The sequence below is a fragment of the Lagenorhynchus albirostris genome, chromosome 7 (genome assembly GCF_949774975.1).
Source record: "Lagenorhynchus albirostris chromosome 7, mLagAlb1.1, whole genome shotgun sequence".
NCBI lineage: Eukaryota > Metazoa > Chordata > Mammalia > Artiodactyla > Delphinidae > Lagenorhynchus > Lagenorhynchus albirostris.
In genome coordinates, this window is record NC_083101.1 from 53,398,806 (window position 1) to 53,418,414 (window position 19,609).

At 42.8% G+C, this 19,609-nt stretch overlaps 1 protein-coding gene across 1 annotated transcript; it reads left to right on the top strand.

The window, feature by feature from the left end:
- The first annotated feature begins 2,187 nt into the window (after positions 1–2,187).
- Positions 2,188–18,734, top strand: KCNV2 (potassium voltage-gated channel modifier subfamily V member 2). The gene is made up of 2 exons (XM_060153463.1): positions 2,188–3,588; positions 18,453–18,734. Exons 1-2 carry the CDS (start codon positions 2,188–2,190, stop codon positions 18,732–18,734), a joined length of 1,683 nt encoding a protein of 560 aa, XP_060009446.1.
- Positions 18,735–19,609: the final 875 nt, after the last annotated feature.

The window sequence follows — 19,609 nt, forward strand, 5'->3', positions numbered from 1 at the left end:
ATGCATTTGAACATCTGGATAAAAGCCCAGAAAATAAAGTTGGGTCTCTACTTCACTGTCGACATCAAAATTAATTCCTGATGGATCAAATCCTTACATGAAAAATAAAACTATAACAAGTAAATTTTTTAGGAATGATAGAGAGGTGAAGACATTTCTAATAGAACACCCAGAAGTCATAAAATAAATATTTAACATGGAAAAAATCTCAGCAAAGGGTAACAGGAAAAATATTTGTAATTCATAACACAGGCAAAGGGTCTGTTTTCATAATATAGAAAGCTCTCCAACAAATCAGTAAGAAAATACCAAGAACTCAGTGAAAAATAGAGGAAGTAATATAGTAGCTCTTAATCACATGAAAAGATGCTCAATTGCATTCACAGTAAGAGAAATACAAATTAAAATGAACTCACACATCATTTTTCATCTATAAAATGGGCAGAGCTCAAGGAGTGTGATAATATACTCTCATACATTGATGGTTAGCTGTCAACTGGTAAAACTTTCATGAAGGAAATTGGGCATTATCAATCAAAATTACAAATGTGGTTTTTGACCTAACAGCTCCACCTATAATAATTGATCTTTCATGTATCCTGACACACGGAAAATAGTGTAGGTATCAGGTTATGCATTACATCATTGTTTATAAGAGCCAAGGTAGAAAACAACCTGAATTCTGTCACTATCAAACTACTAAGTGGCTATTTTCAAAATGAGGCAGATATTTATGTTCAGATATGAAAACACCTCTAAGATACATGGTTAATGGGAAAATAGCAAAGTGAATAGCATACTGTAATTTGTGTTAGTAATAAAGAGCTACTTGGATGATAGATGGAGACAGGTTTTTGCTTATATATGTTTAGAATATTTCTGGAAGGGTAACCGAAACCTCAGAGGCACACTCGATAGCTAGAAATTCGAGCTGGGGGAGAAATAAATTTTCTACCGTAACGCATCTTTGTACCTTTTGAATATTTTGTAGTGAATGTGTATTAGCTATTCAAAATAAATTGAATTCGGTAACCAATTCCTGCTTGAAACAAATCCCTTCCTCTTCTCTGCTACCTCTGTATTTTTCACTCACTTCTTTTGCTGTGCTTGCATATGTAAATATTTATATCACCTACAAAACCATGAGCAACTTGAGGGCCGCAACTATGTCTCTATCAAGTTTCCATCTCCAGCATCTAGCATCCAGCACAGTGCCTTACACATGGCAGGAGACTTTTTCTAAGTGATGTCTTGAAGAGTGATGAAGACTTTTCCCTTGGAAGGAAGTCTGGTCACCAGATACAGCAGCTGAGCGGGGCTGCGATACCCTAAGAACATCTACCCACCCATCCTGAGATTCCACTTTGAAACGTGTCCTTATCCTTTAAGAGAAGGGAGGGAGAGAGAGACAGAGACAGAGAGCGACAAAGAGAGAGAAAGAAGCTGAGATAGATTTAAACATCAGACTAGACTCTAGAGCAGTGCTGCTAAGGGGAATACATTTGGGAAAACAACGTGATCATGTGACCAGATGGGAAGGAGATGATTTGAGATCTTCTATGATCGAAACAGAAGACAAATGCTGAGAGGAAAAGTGACTGGTCAGGAGGTCCACTTTAAGCATTCTGTTGCCACCTCTGTCCCTGTTCATGGCGGATTTACCTAGGGCAGAGGCTGCAACTTCAACAGTTAAGTGTCAAGACACAGGCATCTACATTCTATAGCAAATTCAGTTGATTTCATCTCAGCACAGGGACACTGGGCACTTCCTAAGGGCAGGGCTGGCTGACATTTTTATTAGCAATCATCTCTGCCACCTTCTGATTACCTACAGATTTAAGACCACGTAATCATCCCCTAGGTCACAGAGTGGAGGGAGAGGGGGAGGACACTGACTAAGAGGCTCTAAATCCCTCCTAACACTTGCTTCTTCCCTATCAGCTAGATTAGAGCAGTCAACAGCCGTCTGCCTAGGCGTTCAGACCCGGCAAGCTGGGCTGGGCTGGGCTGCCCAGGGCCTGAGGAGGGACAGCTCTGAGGGCGATGCTGTGGACCCCAGGTCTGCTGGTCCGGGCCGGTCTCTCTACAACAGTGCAGAGCACGTGATCCATCTACCAGTGGCAGTGAGCAGGCTGGGGACCTTACCACAACCAGGAGGGAAAAGGCAAGGGTCCACTTCCTCCAGCCATGCTGAAACAGAATGAGAGGAGGCGGTCTTGGGGCTACAGGTCCTGGCATACTACGGAGAGTGAAGACGCATCCCAGGCAGTGGGCAGCCAACAACGCAGGCGCATCTGCTCCGTGGGGGCCCTCCCGGGCTCCCAGACCAGCTTTCCACCGTGGACCCAGAGCTATTGTAGCTACTACATCGATGAGGACACGGATACCGAGGAGGACCAGCAGTGGAAGGACGACCTGGCAGAGGAGGACCAGCAGCCAGGAGAGGCCACCACCGACCAAGGCGAAGGCGGCACTGACGCTCCGGTCGTGTCGTCCACCCTGAACGTGAACGTGGGCGGCCAGAGCTACCACCTGGACTACGCCGAGCTGGCCAGCTACCCCAAGACGCGCCTGGGCCGCCTGGCCACCTCCACCAGCCGCAGCCGCCAGCTGGGCCTGTGCGACGATTATGAGGCACAGACGGACGAATACTTCTTCGACCGCGACCCGGAGATCTTCCAGCTCATCTACAACTTCTACGCGTCCGGCGTGCTGCTGGTGCGCGACGAGCTGTGCCCGCGCCGCTTCCTGGAGGAACTGGGCTACTGGGGCGTGCGGCTCAAGTACGCGCCGCGCTGCTGCCTCATCTGCTTCGAGGAGAGGCGCGACGAGCTGAGCGAGCAGCTCAAGATCCAGCGTGAGCTGCGCGCGCAGGCGCAGGCCGAGGAGGCCGAGGAGCTCTTCCGAGACATGCGCTTCTACGGGCCGCAGCGGCGTCGCCTCTGGAACCTCATGGAGAAGCCTTTCTCGTCGGTGGCCGCCAAGGCCATCGGGGTGGCCTCCAGCCTCTTCGTGCTCATCTCCGTCGTGGCGCTGGCGCTCAACACGGTAGAGGAGATGCAGCAGCAGGCGGGGCAGGGCGCGGGCAGTGGCAACCCGCAGCCCTTTCTGGAGCACGTGGAGATGCTATGCATGGCTTTCTTCACGCTCGAGTTCCTGCTGCGCCTGGCCTCCACGCCCGACCTGCGGCGCTTCGCGCAGAGCGCCCTCAACCTGGTGGACCTGGTGGCCATCCTGCCACTCTACCTGCAGCTGCTGCTCGAGTGCTTCACGAGCGAGGACCAGGTGCACAGCAAGGACTCGCCGCACGAGCACGACCTCGAGACCATGGGCCGCGTGGGCCAGGTGGGCCAGGTGCTGCGCGTCATGCGCCTCCTGCGCATCTTCCGCATCCTCAAGCTGGCGCGCCACTCCACCGGCCTGCGCGCCTTCGGCTTCACGCTGCGCCAGTGCTACCAGCAGGTGGGCTGCCTGCTGCTCTTCATCACCATGGGCATCTTCACCTTCTCTGCGGCCGTCTACTCCGTGGAGCACGACGTGCGTGGAACCAACTTCACCAGCATCCCCCACGCCTGGTGGTGGGCCGCGGTGAGCACCACGGCCCGTGGGCTTTCCCACCCACTTCCCCAGCCCGACAGACGCTGCTTCTCCCCTTCCTGGGTCATGCCACCTGCCTTGCTTTGTTCCCTCATCTTTGCCCTGCCTTCTTTAACAGCCATTGCTTTCTCCATTCCTTCGATGTCCCCAGCTTAAACAAAAGATAAAAACAACAAAACAGAAAAAACAAAACAAAAAAAACGGGTAGGTGCTAAAGGGTTGGAAAGACATAGTCCAGTAAGAAAGACGTAGTCCAAGAAATTTGGTGTGGTCCTAGTTATCTCCAAATCTAGATTTAGTCTTAATACCCCTGAGAGGCTAATTTTAAGGAATAATCATTGTTCACGGTCGTGGGAAGATTCATCATCGTCATTCTTGTTATTTGTCCCTTATTGAACACCTATTGTCCTAAGTGGTTTATAAAGCGTATCTTATTTCAGCATCACAACCATGTGAGGTGGTTAGGATCACTATTGTTTTAAGAGGAACATTTTCCTGCAGATTTTGAAGGAAGCCATCCATGTATGCAGGGGAGGAAATGCGACGTGGCTGAAGAGCGGCAACCCTCACTGGAATACCACTGGTTCTAGCTAAATCGGAGCATCTAACACTGAAACCTGCTCCAATGTCACAAAAATTCTTTCGGGACATGGCATTATTGCCCCATTTTACAGCTAGAGGAATTCAGGTGCAGATAATTTGAGTTATAATAATAATTTAGACACGCAGCTAAAGGTAGTCACGTGAGGACCGGAACCCAAGCCTGTCCAGTTGCAAAATGCATGCCCTTTCCACAGCTCAGCACTGCCTCTTTCAAGCTTTAGTATTTCTGCATGCCTTGCTTAATTTGCACTTAGTATATTAGTTATTTTTGTCATTTTCTTTGGTGTTTGCCTTTTATAATAGTTTATGCCATTTACTCAAATATCTGTGTTTCTGATATGCTAGACTAAATCCTTGGAAAGTCCCTGAATCACTGGAAATGCTGATTGATTGGGTCTTCTAAGATCAATGAACACATTGACATACGTGCATAGGAAAGAACTGGGCGTATGCTTTCCTTATTTACTTTAAATAGATGGTTTGTAATGCCTTTAAAGACATTAAGCAAATATAACCAGTTTTTCCTATATTAGAAAGTGGATATTTTCAACACTAACACTGGATATGTTAGAACCCACAGTCTGGAGTTCTGATATGAACCTACCCAGGGCTCCTACTAATAGTGTAGTATAGTGGAATGGAAGATTTAGATTTAGATTCTTGTCCCAGATCTGCTAATAATTAACGGGGATCCTCCATGATTAACTGTGAAACCTCACTCCCTAACTCCCTATCTTCAGTTTCCTCATCTCAAAAGGGGAGGGTGTAGAGCTCTGCAATTCAGTGAGTCTTGCTTCCCTGGAAAGCAGAGCTCTCATATACACAAGATGTGTGAGCTTTCTTCAGTGATGGGATGATGTGAGGCTCTTCCAAACGAGCTGGCCAAATGCCGCTGCTTTGATCATATTCCAAATGACAAGAGGTCATCCCCATAGTAGATAAATCATGTGTACAGACGGGGTTGATGAAGGATGATTTGTCCCCAGCAAATGCCATTTACTTTGGAGGTGAGTAAAGCAAGGAGGGAAAAGAGAAAATCCACAGGCTGATGATATAATACCAAGTTTTAGAGAGTCAAGTTTCCATTCGTCCAAGTATCTTAGAAGGCTAGCGTATGTAAGCTGCACCTAGTGAACTCTTTGATACTATATTCTGAATACACAAAACGTCTTTTACCTTTTGTATATTAATATAAAATTTTTGATAAGAATTCTATTCCTAATAATGGATTTTTCTTTTTAAAAAAATTCCTTAAGTGAATGCCTAGTGATCCCCTTTAATTTGTTGATGTGTTTATTGTTTAATAACATTTAAATTTTCAAATTATCCCCCTTTTAATATTAACAAAAATTATCTTACTCAAGGTCACTGTTTTCTATAGACTTTACAATAAAACTTGAATCACCATTCAGTTTCTATCTATAACAAATTTTACTAATTATTGCTTTTACCAATGTGAATTTTCTTTTGTAGCTATTAGCTCTATCAGGCACTATTTTCACAGGCCAGAATTTACACATGTCAACCTACCATTTACCAACCTTAACCTTTACCAATGACCTTCATCCATTTTATTCTCTGAGAATTATATATACTATTAAAAATCATTATGGATTAAAGACTGATAGCTTGTGTTCGTTTCTAAACTAACCTATGAAAATAATAGGAGCAACTCCCCTTGAACATTCGAGGACTGCTCTATTCCCCAGGACCAATATACTATTAACCCAATTCTTCTCTATACTTGTTATGACATTGCATATTGTGTAGTAAGGGCCCTTATTTTCAATATAGCAAAGAGAAAAGAAGATGCCAAGTAAAAAGATGCAAAATATTAGGACCAATTCTTCACAAAATTCCATCTTCTTCATTCATTGAGCAAGATTTTTTTTAACATCTTTATTGCAGTATAATTGCTTTACAATGGTGTGTTAGTTTCTGCTGTATAACAAAGTGAATCAGCTATAGGTATACATGTATCCCCATATCCCTTCCCTCTTGCGACTCCCTCCCACCCTCCATATCCCACCCCTCTAGGTGGACACAAAGCACCAAGCTGATCTCCCTGTGCTATGCAGCTGCTTCCCACTACCTATCTATTTGGTAGTGTGTATGTGTCAATGCCACTCTCTCACTTCCTCCCAGCTTACCCTTCCACCCCCACCCTGTGTCCTCAAGTCCATTCTCTATGTCTGCGTCTTTATAACTGTCCTGCCCCTAGGTTCTTCAGAACCATTTTTTTAAGACTCCATATATGTGTGTTAGCATACGGTATTTGTTTTTCTCTTTCTGACTTACTTCACTATGTATGACAGACTCTAGGTCCATCCACCTCACTACAAATAACTCAATTTCGTTTCTTTTTATGACTGAGTAATATTCTATTGTATATATGTGCCACATCTTCTTTATCCATTCATCTGTCGATAGACACTTAGGTTGCTTCCATGTCCTGGCTATTGTAAATAGAAATGCAATGAACATTGTGGTACATGACTCTTTTTGAATTATGGTTTCCTCAGGGTATATGTCCAGTAGTGGGATTGCTGGGTCATACAGTAGTTCTATTTTTACTTTTTTAAGGAACCTCCATACTGTTCTCAATAGTGGCTGTATCAGTTTACATTACCACCAACAGTGCAAGAGGGTTCCCTTTTCTTCACACCCTCTCCATCATTTATTGTTTGTAGATTTTTTGATGATGGTCATTCTGACGGGTGTGAGATGATATCTCATTGTAGTTTTGATTTGCATTTCTCTAATGATGACTGATGTTGAGCATCCTTTCATGTGTTTGTTGGCAACCTGTATGTCTTCTTTGGAGAAATGTCTGTTTAGGACTTCTTCCCATTTTTGGATCGGATTGTTTGTTTTTTTTGATATTGAGCTGCATGAGCTGCTTGTATATTTTGTAGATTAATCCTTTATCAGTTGTTTCATTTGCAAATATTTTCTCCCATTCTGAGGGCTGTCTTTTCGTTTGTTTTATAGTTTCCTTTGCTGTGCAAAAGCTTTTAAGTTTCATTAGCTCCCCTTTGTTTATTTTTGTTTTTACTCCACTTCTCTAGGAGGTGGGTCAAAAAGGATCTTGCTGTGATTTATGTCATAGAGTGTTCTACCTATGTTTTCATCTAAGAGTTTTATAGTGTCTGGCCTTACATTTAGATCTTTAATCCATTTTGAGTTTACTTTTGTGTATGGTGTTAGGGAGTGTTCTAATTTCATTCTTTTACATGTAGCTGTCCAGTTTTCCCAGCACCACTTACTGAAAAGGCTGTCTTTTCTCCATTGTATACTCTTGCCTCCTTTATCAAAGATAAGGTGACCACATGTGCATGGGTTTATCTCTGGGCTTTCTATCCTGTTCCATTGATCTATATTTCTTTTTTTTTGTGCCAGTACCATACTGTCTTGATTACTGTAGCTTTGTAGTATAGTCTGAAGTCAAGGAGCCTGATGCCTCCAGCTCCGTTTTTCTTTCTCAAGATTACTTCAGCTATTCGGGGTCTTTTGTGTTTCCATACAAATTGCAAAATGTTTTGTTCTAGTTCTGTGAAAAATGCCTTTGGCAGTTTGATAGGGATTGCATTGAATCTGAAGATTGCTTTGGGTAGTATAGTCATTTTCACAATGTTGATTCTTCCAATTCAAGAACATGGTATATCTCTCCACCTGTTTGTATCATCTTTAATTTCTTTCATCAGTTTCTTACAGTTTTCTGCCTACATGTCTTTTGTCTTCTTAGGTAGGTATATTCCTAGATATTTTATTCTTTTTGTTGCAATGGTAAATGGGTGTGTTTCCTTAATTTCTCTTTCAGATTTTTCATCATTAGCATATAGGAATGCAAGAGATTTCTGTGCATTAATTTTGTATCCTGCTACTTTACCAAAATCACTGATTAGCTCTAGTAGATTTTTGGTAGCATTTTTAGGATTCTCTATATATAGTATCATGTCATCTGCAAACAGTGACAGTTTTACTTCTTTTCTGATTTGGATTCATTTTATTTCTTTCTTGTCTCTGATTGCTGTGGCTAAAAGTTCCCAAACTATGTTGAATAACAGTGGGTGACAGTGGGCAACCTTGTCTTGTTCCTGATCTTAGAGGAAATGGTTTCAGTTTTCACCATTGGGAATGATGTTGGCTGTGGGTTTGTCATATATGGCCTTTATTATGTTGAGGTAGGTTCCCTCTATGCCTACTTTCTGGAGAAGTTTTATCATAAATGGGTGTTCAATTTTGTCAAAAGCTTTTTCTGCATCTATTGAGATGATCATATGATTTTTATTCTTCAGTTTGTTAATATGGGGTATCACATTGACTGATCTGCATATATTGAAGAATCTTTGCATTCCTGGGATAAACCTCACTTGATCATGCTGTATGATCCTTTTAGTGTGCTGTTGGATTCTGTTTGCTGGTATTATGTTGAGGATTTTTGCATCTATGCTCATCAGTGATATTGGCCTGTAGTTTTCTTTCTTTGTGACATCCTTATCTGGTTTTGGTATCAGGGTGATGGTGGCCTCGTAGAATGAGTTTGGGAGTGTTCCTCCCTCTGCTGTATTTTGGAAGAGTTTGAGAAGGATAGGTGTTAGCTCTTCTCTAAATGTTTGATAGAATTCACCTGTGAAGCCATCTGGTCCTGGGCTTTTGTTTGTTGGAAGATTTCTAATCACAGTTTCAATTTCAGTGCTTGTGATTGGTCTATTTATATTTTCTATTTCTTCCTGGTTCAGTCTCGGAAGGTTGTGCTTTTCTAAGAATTTGTCCATTTCTTCCAGGTTGTCCATTTTATTGGCATAGAGTTGCTTGTAGTAATCTCTCATGATCCTTTGTATTTCTGCAGTGTCAGTTGTTACTTCTTCTTTGTCATTTCTAATTCTGTTGATTAGAGTCTTCTCCCTTTTTTTGTTGATGAGTCTGGCTAATGGTTTATCAATTTTGTTTATCTTCTCAAAGAACCAGCTTTAAGTTTTATTGACCTTTGCTATCATTTCTTTCATTTCTTTTTCATTTATTTCTGATCTGATCTTTATGATTTCTTTCCTTCTGCTAACTTCGGGGTTTTATTTGTTCCTCTTTCTCTAATTGCTTTAGGTGTAAGGTTAGATTGTTTATTTGAGATGCTTGTTTCTTGAGGTAGGATTGTACTGCTATAAACTTCCCTCTTAGAACTGGTTTTGCTGCATCCCATCGGTTTTGGGTTGTCATGTTTTCATTGTCATTTGCTTCTAGGTATTTTTTGATTTCCTCTTTGATTTCTTCAGTGATCCCTTGGTTATTTAGTAGCATACTGTTTAGCCTCCATATGTTTGTATTTTTTACACTTTTTTTCCTGTAATTGATATCTAGTCTCATAGCATTGCGGTCAGAAAAGATACTTGATACGATTTCAATTTTCTTAAATTTACCAAGGCTTGATTTGTGACCCATGATATGATCTGTCTTGGAGAATGTTCCATGAGCACTTGAGAAGAAAGTGTATTCTGTTGTTTTTGGATGGAATGTCCTATAACTATCAGTTAAGTCCATCTTGTTTAATGTATCATTTTAAGTTTGTGTTTCCTTATTTATTTTCATTTTGGATGATGTCCATTGGTGAAAGTGCAGTGTTAAAGTCATGTTACTGTCGATTTCCCCTTTTATGGCTATTAGCATTTGCCTTATGTATTGAGGTGATCCTATGTTGGGTGCATAAATATTTACAATTGTTATATCTTCTTCTTGGATTGATCCCTTGATCATTCTGTAGTGTCCTTCTTTGTCTCTTGTAATAGTCTTTGTTTTAAAGTCTCTTTTGTCTGGTATGAGAATTGCTACTCCAGCTTTCTTTTGATTTCCATTTGCATGGAATATCTTTTTCCATCCCCTCACTTTCAGTCTGTATGTGCCCCTAGGTCTGAAGAGGGTCTCTTGTAGACAGCATATATACGGGTCTTGTTTTTGTATCCATTCAGCCAGTCTATGTCTTTTGGTTGGAGCCTTTAATCCATTTACATTTAAGGTAATTGTCGATATGTATGTTCCTATTACAATTTTCTTAATTTGGGGGGGTTTGTTATCATAGGTCTTTTCCTTCTCTTGTGTTTCCTGCCTAGAAAAGTTCCTTTAGCATTTGTTGTAAAGCTGGCTTAGTGGTGCTGAATTATCTTACCTTTTGCTTGTCTGTAAAGGTTTTAATTTCTCTGTTGAATCTGAATGAGATCCTTGCTGGGTAGAGTAATCTTGGTTGTAGGCTTTTCCGTTTCATCACTTTAAATATGTCCTGCCAATCCTTTCTGGCTTGTAAAACTTCTGCTGAAAGATCAGCTGTTAACCTTATGAAGATTCCCTTGTATGTTACTTGTTGCTTTTCCCTTGCTGCTTTTAATATTTTTTTATTTAATTTTTGATAGTTTGATTAATATGTGTCTTGGCGTGTTTCTCCTTGGATTTATCCTGTGTTGGACTATCTGTGCTTCCTGGACTTGATTAACTAATTCCTTTCCCATGTTAGGGAAGTTTTCAACTATAATCTCTTCAAATATTTTCTCAGTCCCTTTCTTTTCCTCTTCTTCTTCTGGGACCCCTATAATTCAAATGTTGGTGCATTTAGTGTTGTCCCAGAGGTCTCTGAGAATGTCCTCAATTCTTTTCATCTTTTTTCTTTATTCTGCTCTGTGGTAATTATTTCCACTATTTTATCATCCAGGTCACTTATCCATTTTTCTGCCTCAGTTATTCCACTATTGATTCCTTCTAGAGAATTTTTACTTTCATTTATTGTGTTGTTCATCATTGTTTGTTTGCTCTTTAGTTCCTTTAGGTCCTTGTTAAACGTTTCTTGTATATTCTCCATTCTATTTCCAAGATTTTGGATCATCTTTACTATCATTACTCTGAATTCTTTTTCAGGTAGACTGCCTATTTCCTCTTCATTTGTTTGGTCTGGTGGGTTTTTACCTTGCTCCTTCATCTGCTGCGTATTTCTCTGTCTTCTCATTTTGCTTATCTTACTGTGTTTGGAGTCTCCTTTTCGCAGGCTGCAGGTTCGTAGTTCCCATTGTTTTTGGTGTCTGCCCCCAGTGGCTAAGGTTGGTTCAGTAGGTTGTGTAGGTTTCCTGGTGGAGGGGACTAGTGCCTGTGTTCTGGTGGATGAGGCTGGGTCTTGTCTTTCTGGTGGGCAGGGCCGTGTCCAGTGGTGTGTTTTGGGGTGTCTGTGAACTTAGGATGATTTTAGGCAGGCTGTCTGCTAATGGGTGGGGTTGTGTTCCTGTCTTGCTAGTTGTTTGGCATGGGGTGTCCAGCACTGGAGGTGAGCAAGATTATTTTTGAGCACTTAGTGTGCCGAGGAGTATTCTAAATGCTAGGGATACCGAGTAATAAGGGAAAAATTAAAAAAAGGTGAAATTTTTTCCCTCATGGTGTTTACATCCTAATGGAGAAAGATAATAAATCATTTAAGATATGAGTGTGTCTTATATAGGATAATAGGATAGAGAGTGATCTGGGTGGCAGAATCTACCTTTGATGGACTAGTGGAATAGTCAGAGAAGCCTTCTTGGAGAAGATGACATTGAACTAAATCTTGAATGCTGAGAAGGAAGTCATCTAAATAGACGTGACCAAGCAGACATGAGAATCTGAGAAGTAGAATCCTAAAAGTAACTCTGATGTAGTAGTCTCCAAGCATTTTATTTATCATACATCTCATAATTTAAAAAATTCTGAGCACACACCCATGATAAATATGTGTTTAGTTAATCATAAGTTAGAAGCTATTTATTGCTATAATAACAATGCATCACAAACCACCCCAAAATTCAGTGGCTCGAAATGTCAAGCATCTATTTGCCTTGTGAGTTTGCAAGTCAGCAACTCAGAATGGTTTCAAGTACAGGGTTAGAAGAACCTTGGACTGGTGTCAGCTGCTCATGTCACAGTCTGATGGTCAGCTGGCTGACAGCTGGATGAAGAAGGAGACTAGGTCTTTCATCATCCAGCAGGCATGTATCCATGGCCGTGGCAAAGGGCAAGAGAGAGAGAGTGCAAGCCCAATCATGCAAGCACTGATAAGCTTCTGTTCATGACACTTGCTCAACTCATTGGCCAGAGCGAGTCACAAGGCCAAACTCAGAGTCAACGGGAAAAGCAGGTTAGCCCACTCACTGTAGGAAAGCAATGCAAAGTTTTATGGCAAAGAGCTTGGATACAGGAAGATACAAAGAATTGGGTCCAGTACAATCATTCTACTGCATTAAGATATTACTGCTCGAATATATTATGTGTATCAGAAAACATACACTCACACATTGAAAATGTAAAGAGGTAAAGAAAAACAGGATCGATATTTTCTTGCCCCACTCCAGTGCTGCAGCCCTTGTGGTATATTCACCCGCATTAGAGACAGGTTCTCTAATCCTTCCCTCCATGTGTTTTTAGTACTCTCAGACAACCCCAAAATCTGACTTGTTTTTAATAATCTCCCCTCTATCTATGCCAAGCATCCTGCAACCTTCCTCTGTAATTCAACTCGGGGTTTTAAGAGAAACACAGTAATTTTCATTATTGTGAATTCTCCTACAGCTGCAGAACAAATCCCTCATGGACACTCATGTCTGCAAATGCTCATGCATTAGGATATAAGATAGACCCATCCTACTCGTCTGTCAAATGGAGGTTATTTGTCAGCACTAATGTAATAGGAAACATATGTAAAAACACTAGCCTGTACTCTGTCCTCAATGAATAGAAGGTACCATATCTGACTAGTTGATAGCCTTTATCACATGGAAGCAATAACCTTTGCTTCCAGATTCATTTTTGGGAAAAGAAAACAGAAGTGATTCCTTCTCTCCTGGGGAAAAGAGAGAGGCTGTAAGATGCACAAAAGGGTCAGCCGTTCCATCTTGGGAGAGTTTCTGAGTGTCCAAATAAACAGGCCCATGCCTGGAGCAGCTCCAGCCGTGTTGCGACTCTCCGGGTTGCCTGGGTGTGGGAAATGCTCGGCATAGCTCAACAAGAACAATTAGCTCTATGATGAAGCCGTGAGCTTTGGCCTGTTGTGGCTATGTTTTTAAGAAAAGGACAATTGGACTGTTCAACAGACCATTTCCTTCTGAGCTTTCCAGAGCAAGTTACAGCTATAGAAACGAAATAGGAAACTATGTCATGAACTCATTCCTTCAAAAATTAACGAAAACTATCTCTAGGTGAAGCATCAGATAGTTGTAGCCCAGAGACCTTGTTTCTATCTTGGTTTTCCTCAAGCATGCTATCATTGCCTTGCAAATAGGTGGCACTTAGAAGATCACTGAGATTAATTTTATTTTATTTTTATTGATGGCTTGCTTGCTCTGAGAAGATCCCTTTGGAAGGTGAATTAGGATAACAGAAAACAAAACGTGGGATATTTTAAACAGAAGGAATTTTATACAGGGAGATAGATACATAGGCTGGAAGAGCAAAAAGGAGAAAGTGAGATAACTCGAAGATTGGTAACTGTAGGAAAGAGTGTTGGCCCCAGAACTGGGGAGACGAATGGGAGAAGGTAGAGTTACTGGAAGCTAGGAGTACAGAGAAGGAACCACTGTGTAACTGTTGCCGGACCCCTAAGATGGCATCACGAGGCCGGTGCTGGGTGTGCTGAAAGATGCCTGAGCCATAGCTATCTGCTGTTGTTGAAGGATGATGACAGAAACCAGAAGCAGGAAGAGAGACTCTTACTCCCTCATTCCATCTTCTAGTCTCCCAACCGTGTCTCTCATTGGCAGAACCTAAGCAGAAGACAGCAGGCAAGGAAATCTGAGAAATGTAGTTCGCATCTTCCCAGCCGCTGAATTACAAAAAAGAGCACGGAAGGGTATCGGGCTTAGGGCTGAGAGATAATGAGTAAATGTCCAGCACAGAAGGCATTAAAGTTCTCCTAGCTTCTTCAGAAAAAGCACAGGAGCCATAAAGGGGGGCAAAGGCTCTTAGGCACTTTTATGACTTTTGATCTGGCTGACTCCTGATTTTGGGGTGGTCCCCTTTTGTCTCTCTAAACTCCTCCTGTTGGCCAATGTAACTTTGAGCGGGACATGATAGAATTGTAGAGGGCAGGGAGAAGTAGCAACTAAGCTGAGGGTGTGGAAGGCATTGTCACTATTTCTAGGAATAGATCCCGAACTTGCCTTAGCTTCTGCACACCTCCCCCTTATTGTACAATTTATGTACATGTCAGAACTTTCATATACGGATGAGGCCGGTTGTTCTTTTCAAGGTGATTACCCATGACCTCATTCTAACAGTGTTTCCACTGATCAAAACATTTTTTGAATTCCACTGGGGAATTATCTCCAGCGCCTGTGACATGTCCATTTATTAATACTTCTTTGTAGTGGGGCTAAATCTTTACTTTTCTGAAGGTGGATTCAATATTTTTAAATAGTCAAGACCCTTGAGTTGAAGACCGGCACCTAGAGTTAACCCTCAAGGGGGATAAGAACACTTGTTTCAAGGTCACGCCACTGAATCCTCTGTGCAGATTATAATCCCAGAGAGGAATTCCTAAAATATTTGTAGCAACGGCAGCATGGGTAAGCTAAGTAGAGCCTTTGAAGCTAAATCCTTTAAAGGACAATATGCATTGAAGTATGTAATCATTTTAACCAGAAAATGTTAGTCTTTACCACCTTGAATTCTTTGGGAAAACTAAGAAGAGGTGTTAATGCTTTTGAAAAATCAGCTTTATTCCCTAAGATCATAATTCCTAGATGCAGGGATTACTGGGTGCTAAAATGTAATCCGTGCGTAGGTCATTATGAGGGAAACAAACATTCCTTGCTGAAGGAGAAATTCAAGTACAGTTATTCTAAAGTTTCAGAGAAAAACTGGTTACTTGTTCTCCTTGTAAGGTTTAGTGGGTCAGGATTTGCTGATTAGTGGGTGAGCTGCTAGGGAAAGGTTACATTCTGGCTTTGGGGGGTCCAATGGCTAGGGAAAATAGGTAAATTTTCAACGGAATGGTAAGTTTCCAGAGTGGCTGGGCCAGTCAGTGTTTTCAGGATATTAAGACGGACTGCAGAAATTTCAGTCACATTTCCAAACCCCACTCCTGCTAATGTGAGAACTCACTCTGGGAGGTCACTTTGGTCCTTCTGGGAGCTTCCATCTTTCATGCTCATTCAGGGAGAAATGGTTTGGCCTATGGAACATGGAGAAAAAGTTTCCAAAAACCAAGGAATCCAGAGTTCCTCTGGAGCCAAGAAGCAAGAAGCAGATCAACGGCTGAGTCAAACAGACAGTGCATAAATTAGCTACGCATTTTGAAAAAATTCTTCAGAATCAGTCATACAGAGTCTCGTAGCAGAAGAGATCTTTTCTCTAAAAATAGAGATCCAAGATATAAAAAAATATTTAGACCATATTATGCACATCAAATATTTAATCTTCCTTCAGCCAATTCTCTTTGCTTTTGACCTTTTGCTCAAAGTTCAGCCAGAAAAAGAAATTGGGGTTGGGAGGGAAGCAAAGCCAGTGTGGGGACTGAGCAGAGGTTTAAATTAGGTACTTTGTCTCAATTACTTTCCTTCCTCTGCATCCTCCTGTCTCCAACCCTCCCCCAATCCTGGACCCTTGAGGGGCTGGTTTACCGAAGCCTCTGATTTGGCCCTTCATGGATGCTTCCTGTTCTGAAATGACCCCTTCCTGTCACTCGCTCTTATATCCAGACTCCCTTTAGGCCTCCTCCAGGGAAAGTCAACTGCCTAAACATTCACACAGAGGTACGAGTGACAGGGTTAGTGACAAATGAAAGCTGTTCACACACCTGGACAGAGATCTGACTCGGGTTCTTTTACTTTCAGCATGGCCAGTGACAAGAAACGCACGCGTGCACACACGCACACACACACACACACAGAGCAAGCTTTTTTTTTTAAGATTAGCCCACAATGTTATTTTATCACTGCCTCTCATGGCCCTTTGGTCGAGAAGGTGGGAAAAGCAGATTCTCTACTGGAGACAGAGTGTCCCCCCTACCAATCTCCCTCACACAGCCTTCTCAGGAGCCAGGGAAGAGCTTCTTTCCACAGCCCGCTGGTCTAACAAGCACAAGAACTAACATTATCCCTCACACACCCTGTGCGGCTCCTTCAATTCCTGTAACAGTCCTGTGAGGTGCGCACTATTATTCTCTCCACGTTTCAAAAGTAGAAACTGAGGCAGAGAGAATTTAGGCGACTTGCCCAAATCCCACAGCTGGGAAGTGGATGCAGACCCATGTGGCCTAGTGCCACACCTGCTTCCTTAACCTAGTCGACACCCTCCTGCCTCTGTTAGATGCTGCCTTGTGTTTTTCCACTGTGAGAAGGGCAGCCCAGCCCTCAGCAGTTCTCTCCCCAGAGACGGAGTAGTGAGAGGTAGTGTGCCACCCACCCCAAGAGGAGTTGCAACCTTCCCCCTTTTTTTTTTTTTTTTTGTGGTAGGCGGGCCTCTCACTGTTGTAGCCTCTCCCATTGCGGAGCACAGGCTCCAGATACACAGGCTCAGTGGCCATGGCTCACGGGCCCAGCCGCTCCACGGCATGTGGGATCTTCCTGGACCGGGGCACGAACCCGTGTCCCCTGCATTGGCAGGCGGACTCTCAACCACTGCGCCACCAGGGAAGCCCCAACCTTCCCCTTTTTAAGGGCTGGATGGAGCTCTGGTTCTTATCAGCTCCACCAGATTTGCCCAGCTGGCCCACTTCTCCATTTCATTCTAACTAATCAATCATACTTACTCTAAGTTCAAATTAATCCTTACATCATCGAAACAAAAATGTCTGCATTTCTAAGTTAAAGGCTGTCTCTGTACAGATCAACAGGGTGACTGTACATTTTATAAAAGCGTATGCTGGAAGACTGTGCGACGACACAAATCGATGAAGCCAATGTTGCCCCCTGGAGTTGTGCGATGCACAATTTTTTCAACTGTAATCAACAGCCCTGCCTAAAAGGCATCTAGTAATTTTGCCAAGAGTCTGGGGACCAAAGGGAGTCTTAGGACATGAGGCATGAAAAACAGGCCCCGAAGGCTTCCCTGGTGGCGCAGTGGTTGAGAGTCCGCCTGCCAATGCAGAGGATACAGGTTCGTGCCCCGGTCCGGGAAGATCCCACATGCCGCGGAGCGGCTGGGCCCGTGAGCCATGGCCGCTGAGCCTGCGCGTCCGGAGCCTGTGCTCCGCAACGGGAGAGGCCACAGCGATGAGAGGCCCGTGTACCGCAAAAACAAAACAAAACAAAACACAGGCCCCGAGAGATTTTTCTGGGTTTTCTCCGGCTACATCGACTGATAACTAGTCCCATGTGGGTATCTGCATTTTAAAACAGAAGCTTGTTAACCTAAATAAATCTCTAATTAGTGGAATTTAAAGCAGTGTGACAAGTGTGATGGGAAGACTTTCATGCAGGGTGAACATATTTTTGGTCGGTGACATCTTACAAAAGTCCCATCGCAAAATAATGAGCGTGTTTCTCCAGACATTTGCAATTAAAGCACCTTCATATAAAATATCTCATTTGAACTGCCTAACAACTCTGAGAACTATTACAACTGTCTCTATTTTAAGCATGAGAGAAGGACCACAGAGGAGGTTGCTTAATGCTTTGTGCGTGTCTGACAAAGTGTGTGTGAAGTGCTTTATCATCATTTTCTTGTTTAGTCTTCACAAGAATCCCGAGAGTTAGTTATTATCCCCCTGTTCTAGATGCAGGAACCAAGGCTTAGAGACTCTGAATGTTTTGCCCAACGTCACTCAGCTGGGAAGGGTCAGAGTCAGGACTTGAACCAGGTCTGACTGGTTCTAAGCCCAAGCTCTTTCCCGTTCGTGTATCATGTAGGCAAATCCAGGGACTCTGTCCTCAATTTGGCCCCAGCTGAAGGGAGGCAAAGACCTACCTTTATTGAGCCTATTCTACACCAAGAACTTCACACACATTATTCTTCTGTGCCCTTCACAACAACCCTTTAAAGTAGATATAACTCCCCTGTATTGTAAGTAAGAAAATTGATAAGTGATAGGGTTTAAAGCCAAGCCTTTCAGCTCCAAAGCTTATGTTCTTTCCATGCCCCAGGTCTTGCAGGCCACCTTTCCAGCACCTCCTAACGCTGATTCCGTGAGGAGCTGTTATACAACCAGGTGCACCGTCAGCAGGACGGAAGACACCTCTCCCTGCCTGGTTCCCTCCCTTTCTTCTCCTCGCTCTCGATGCTGACAATTCCATTCTACTTTCCTTCCCTCACAGGTGAGCATCTCCACTGTGGGCTATGGAGACATGTACCCAGAGACTCACCTGGGCCGGCTTTTTGCCTTCCTCTGCATCGCTTTCGGGATCATCCTCAACGGGATGCCCATTTCCATCCTCTACAACAAATTCTCCGATTACTACAGCAAGCTCAAGGCTTACGAGTACACCGCCATACGAAGGGAAAGGGGGAATGTGGAGTTCATGCAGAGAGCCCGAAAGAAGATAGCTGAGTGCTTGGCTGGAAGCAACCCACAGCCCAACCCAAGGCAAAATAATTAATACTTGTTAGGATGTGCGGCCGGTCGATGCCATGAATTTCAAGGCTTCCTTCCTCCTTCCTCTTTTTTTTATTATCAGGATTAACAGTGAAAGGACACGTGAAGCAGACGTACACAAAAGGCGTTCAGCTCACAAAAATCTACCTCTAGAAATGTTCATTTTGGCCCAAACTCAGACTGCCTCATGTTACTCTGTCACTAACAGTGTTGTGTAAGATACTGACCTTCCCAATGACATTGATATTGAAACCTCCTTGAGAGGAGCGACAGCTTAGATTTCTCTTGCAGCTTCTCATGGCTTTTCAATAAATACTTTCGGACTTGAGTTGACTTGAGAAGAATTTCCCTGATTGAAAGAAAAAAGCATTCTTCATTGTCTAGAGAGAGGGAGTGTTGCAGCAGAAACTATATGAGCTTTGGAACTAGTCAGACCAACCTCAGTCAGAAGCTCAGATCTACCAGCTGTTCAATTTGGGGCAAGTTACTTTTAACTGTCTGAGCCTCAGTTTCTTCAACTTTAAATTATACTTTAAAAGCCTTCCTAGTAATATGAGCATGGAGATTGGCGATACTACTTGTAAATGCTCAATAAATGGTGGCTGCTAAAATGGTCTGAGTAGGTATTGTGTAGTAGATTCTTGACTGGTGCCTCTCATTCAAGGGAGGTTTTGTCCACCCCTCCCCCACTTGCCCCAGGACCTTTGGCAATGCCTAGAGATGGTGGGGTTTTTTGTTTTATTTTCCTAGAGATGGTTTTGATTGTCACCACTGTGACAGAGGATGAGAGGGGCTTCTGGCACTAGTAGGCAGAGACCTGGGTTACTACTAAGCATGCTCAGGACAGCCCTATCACAAAGAATTATTTGATCCAGAATG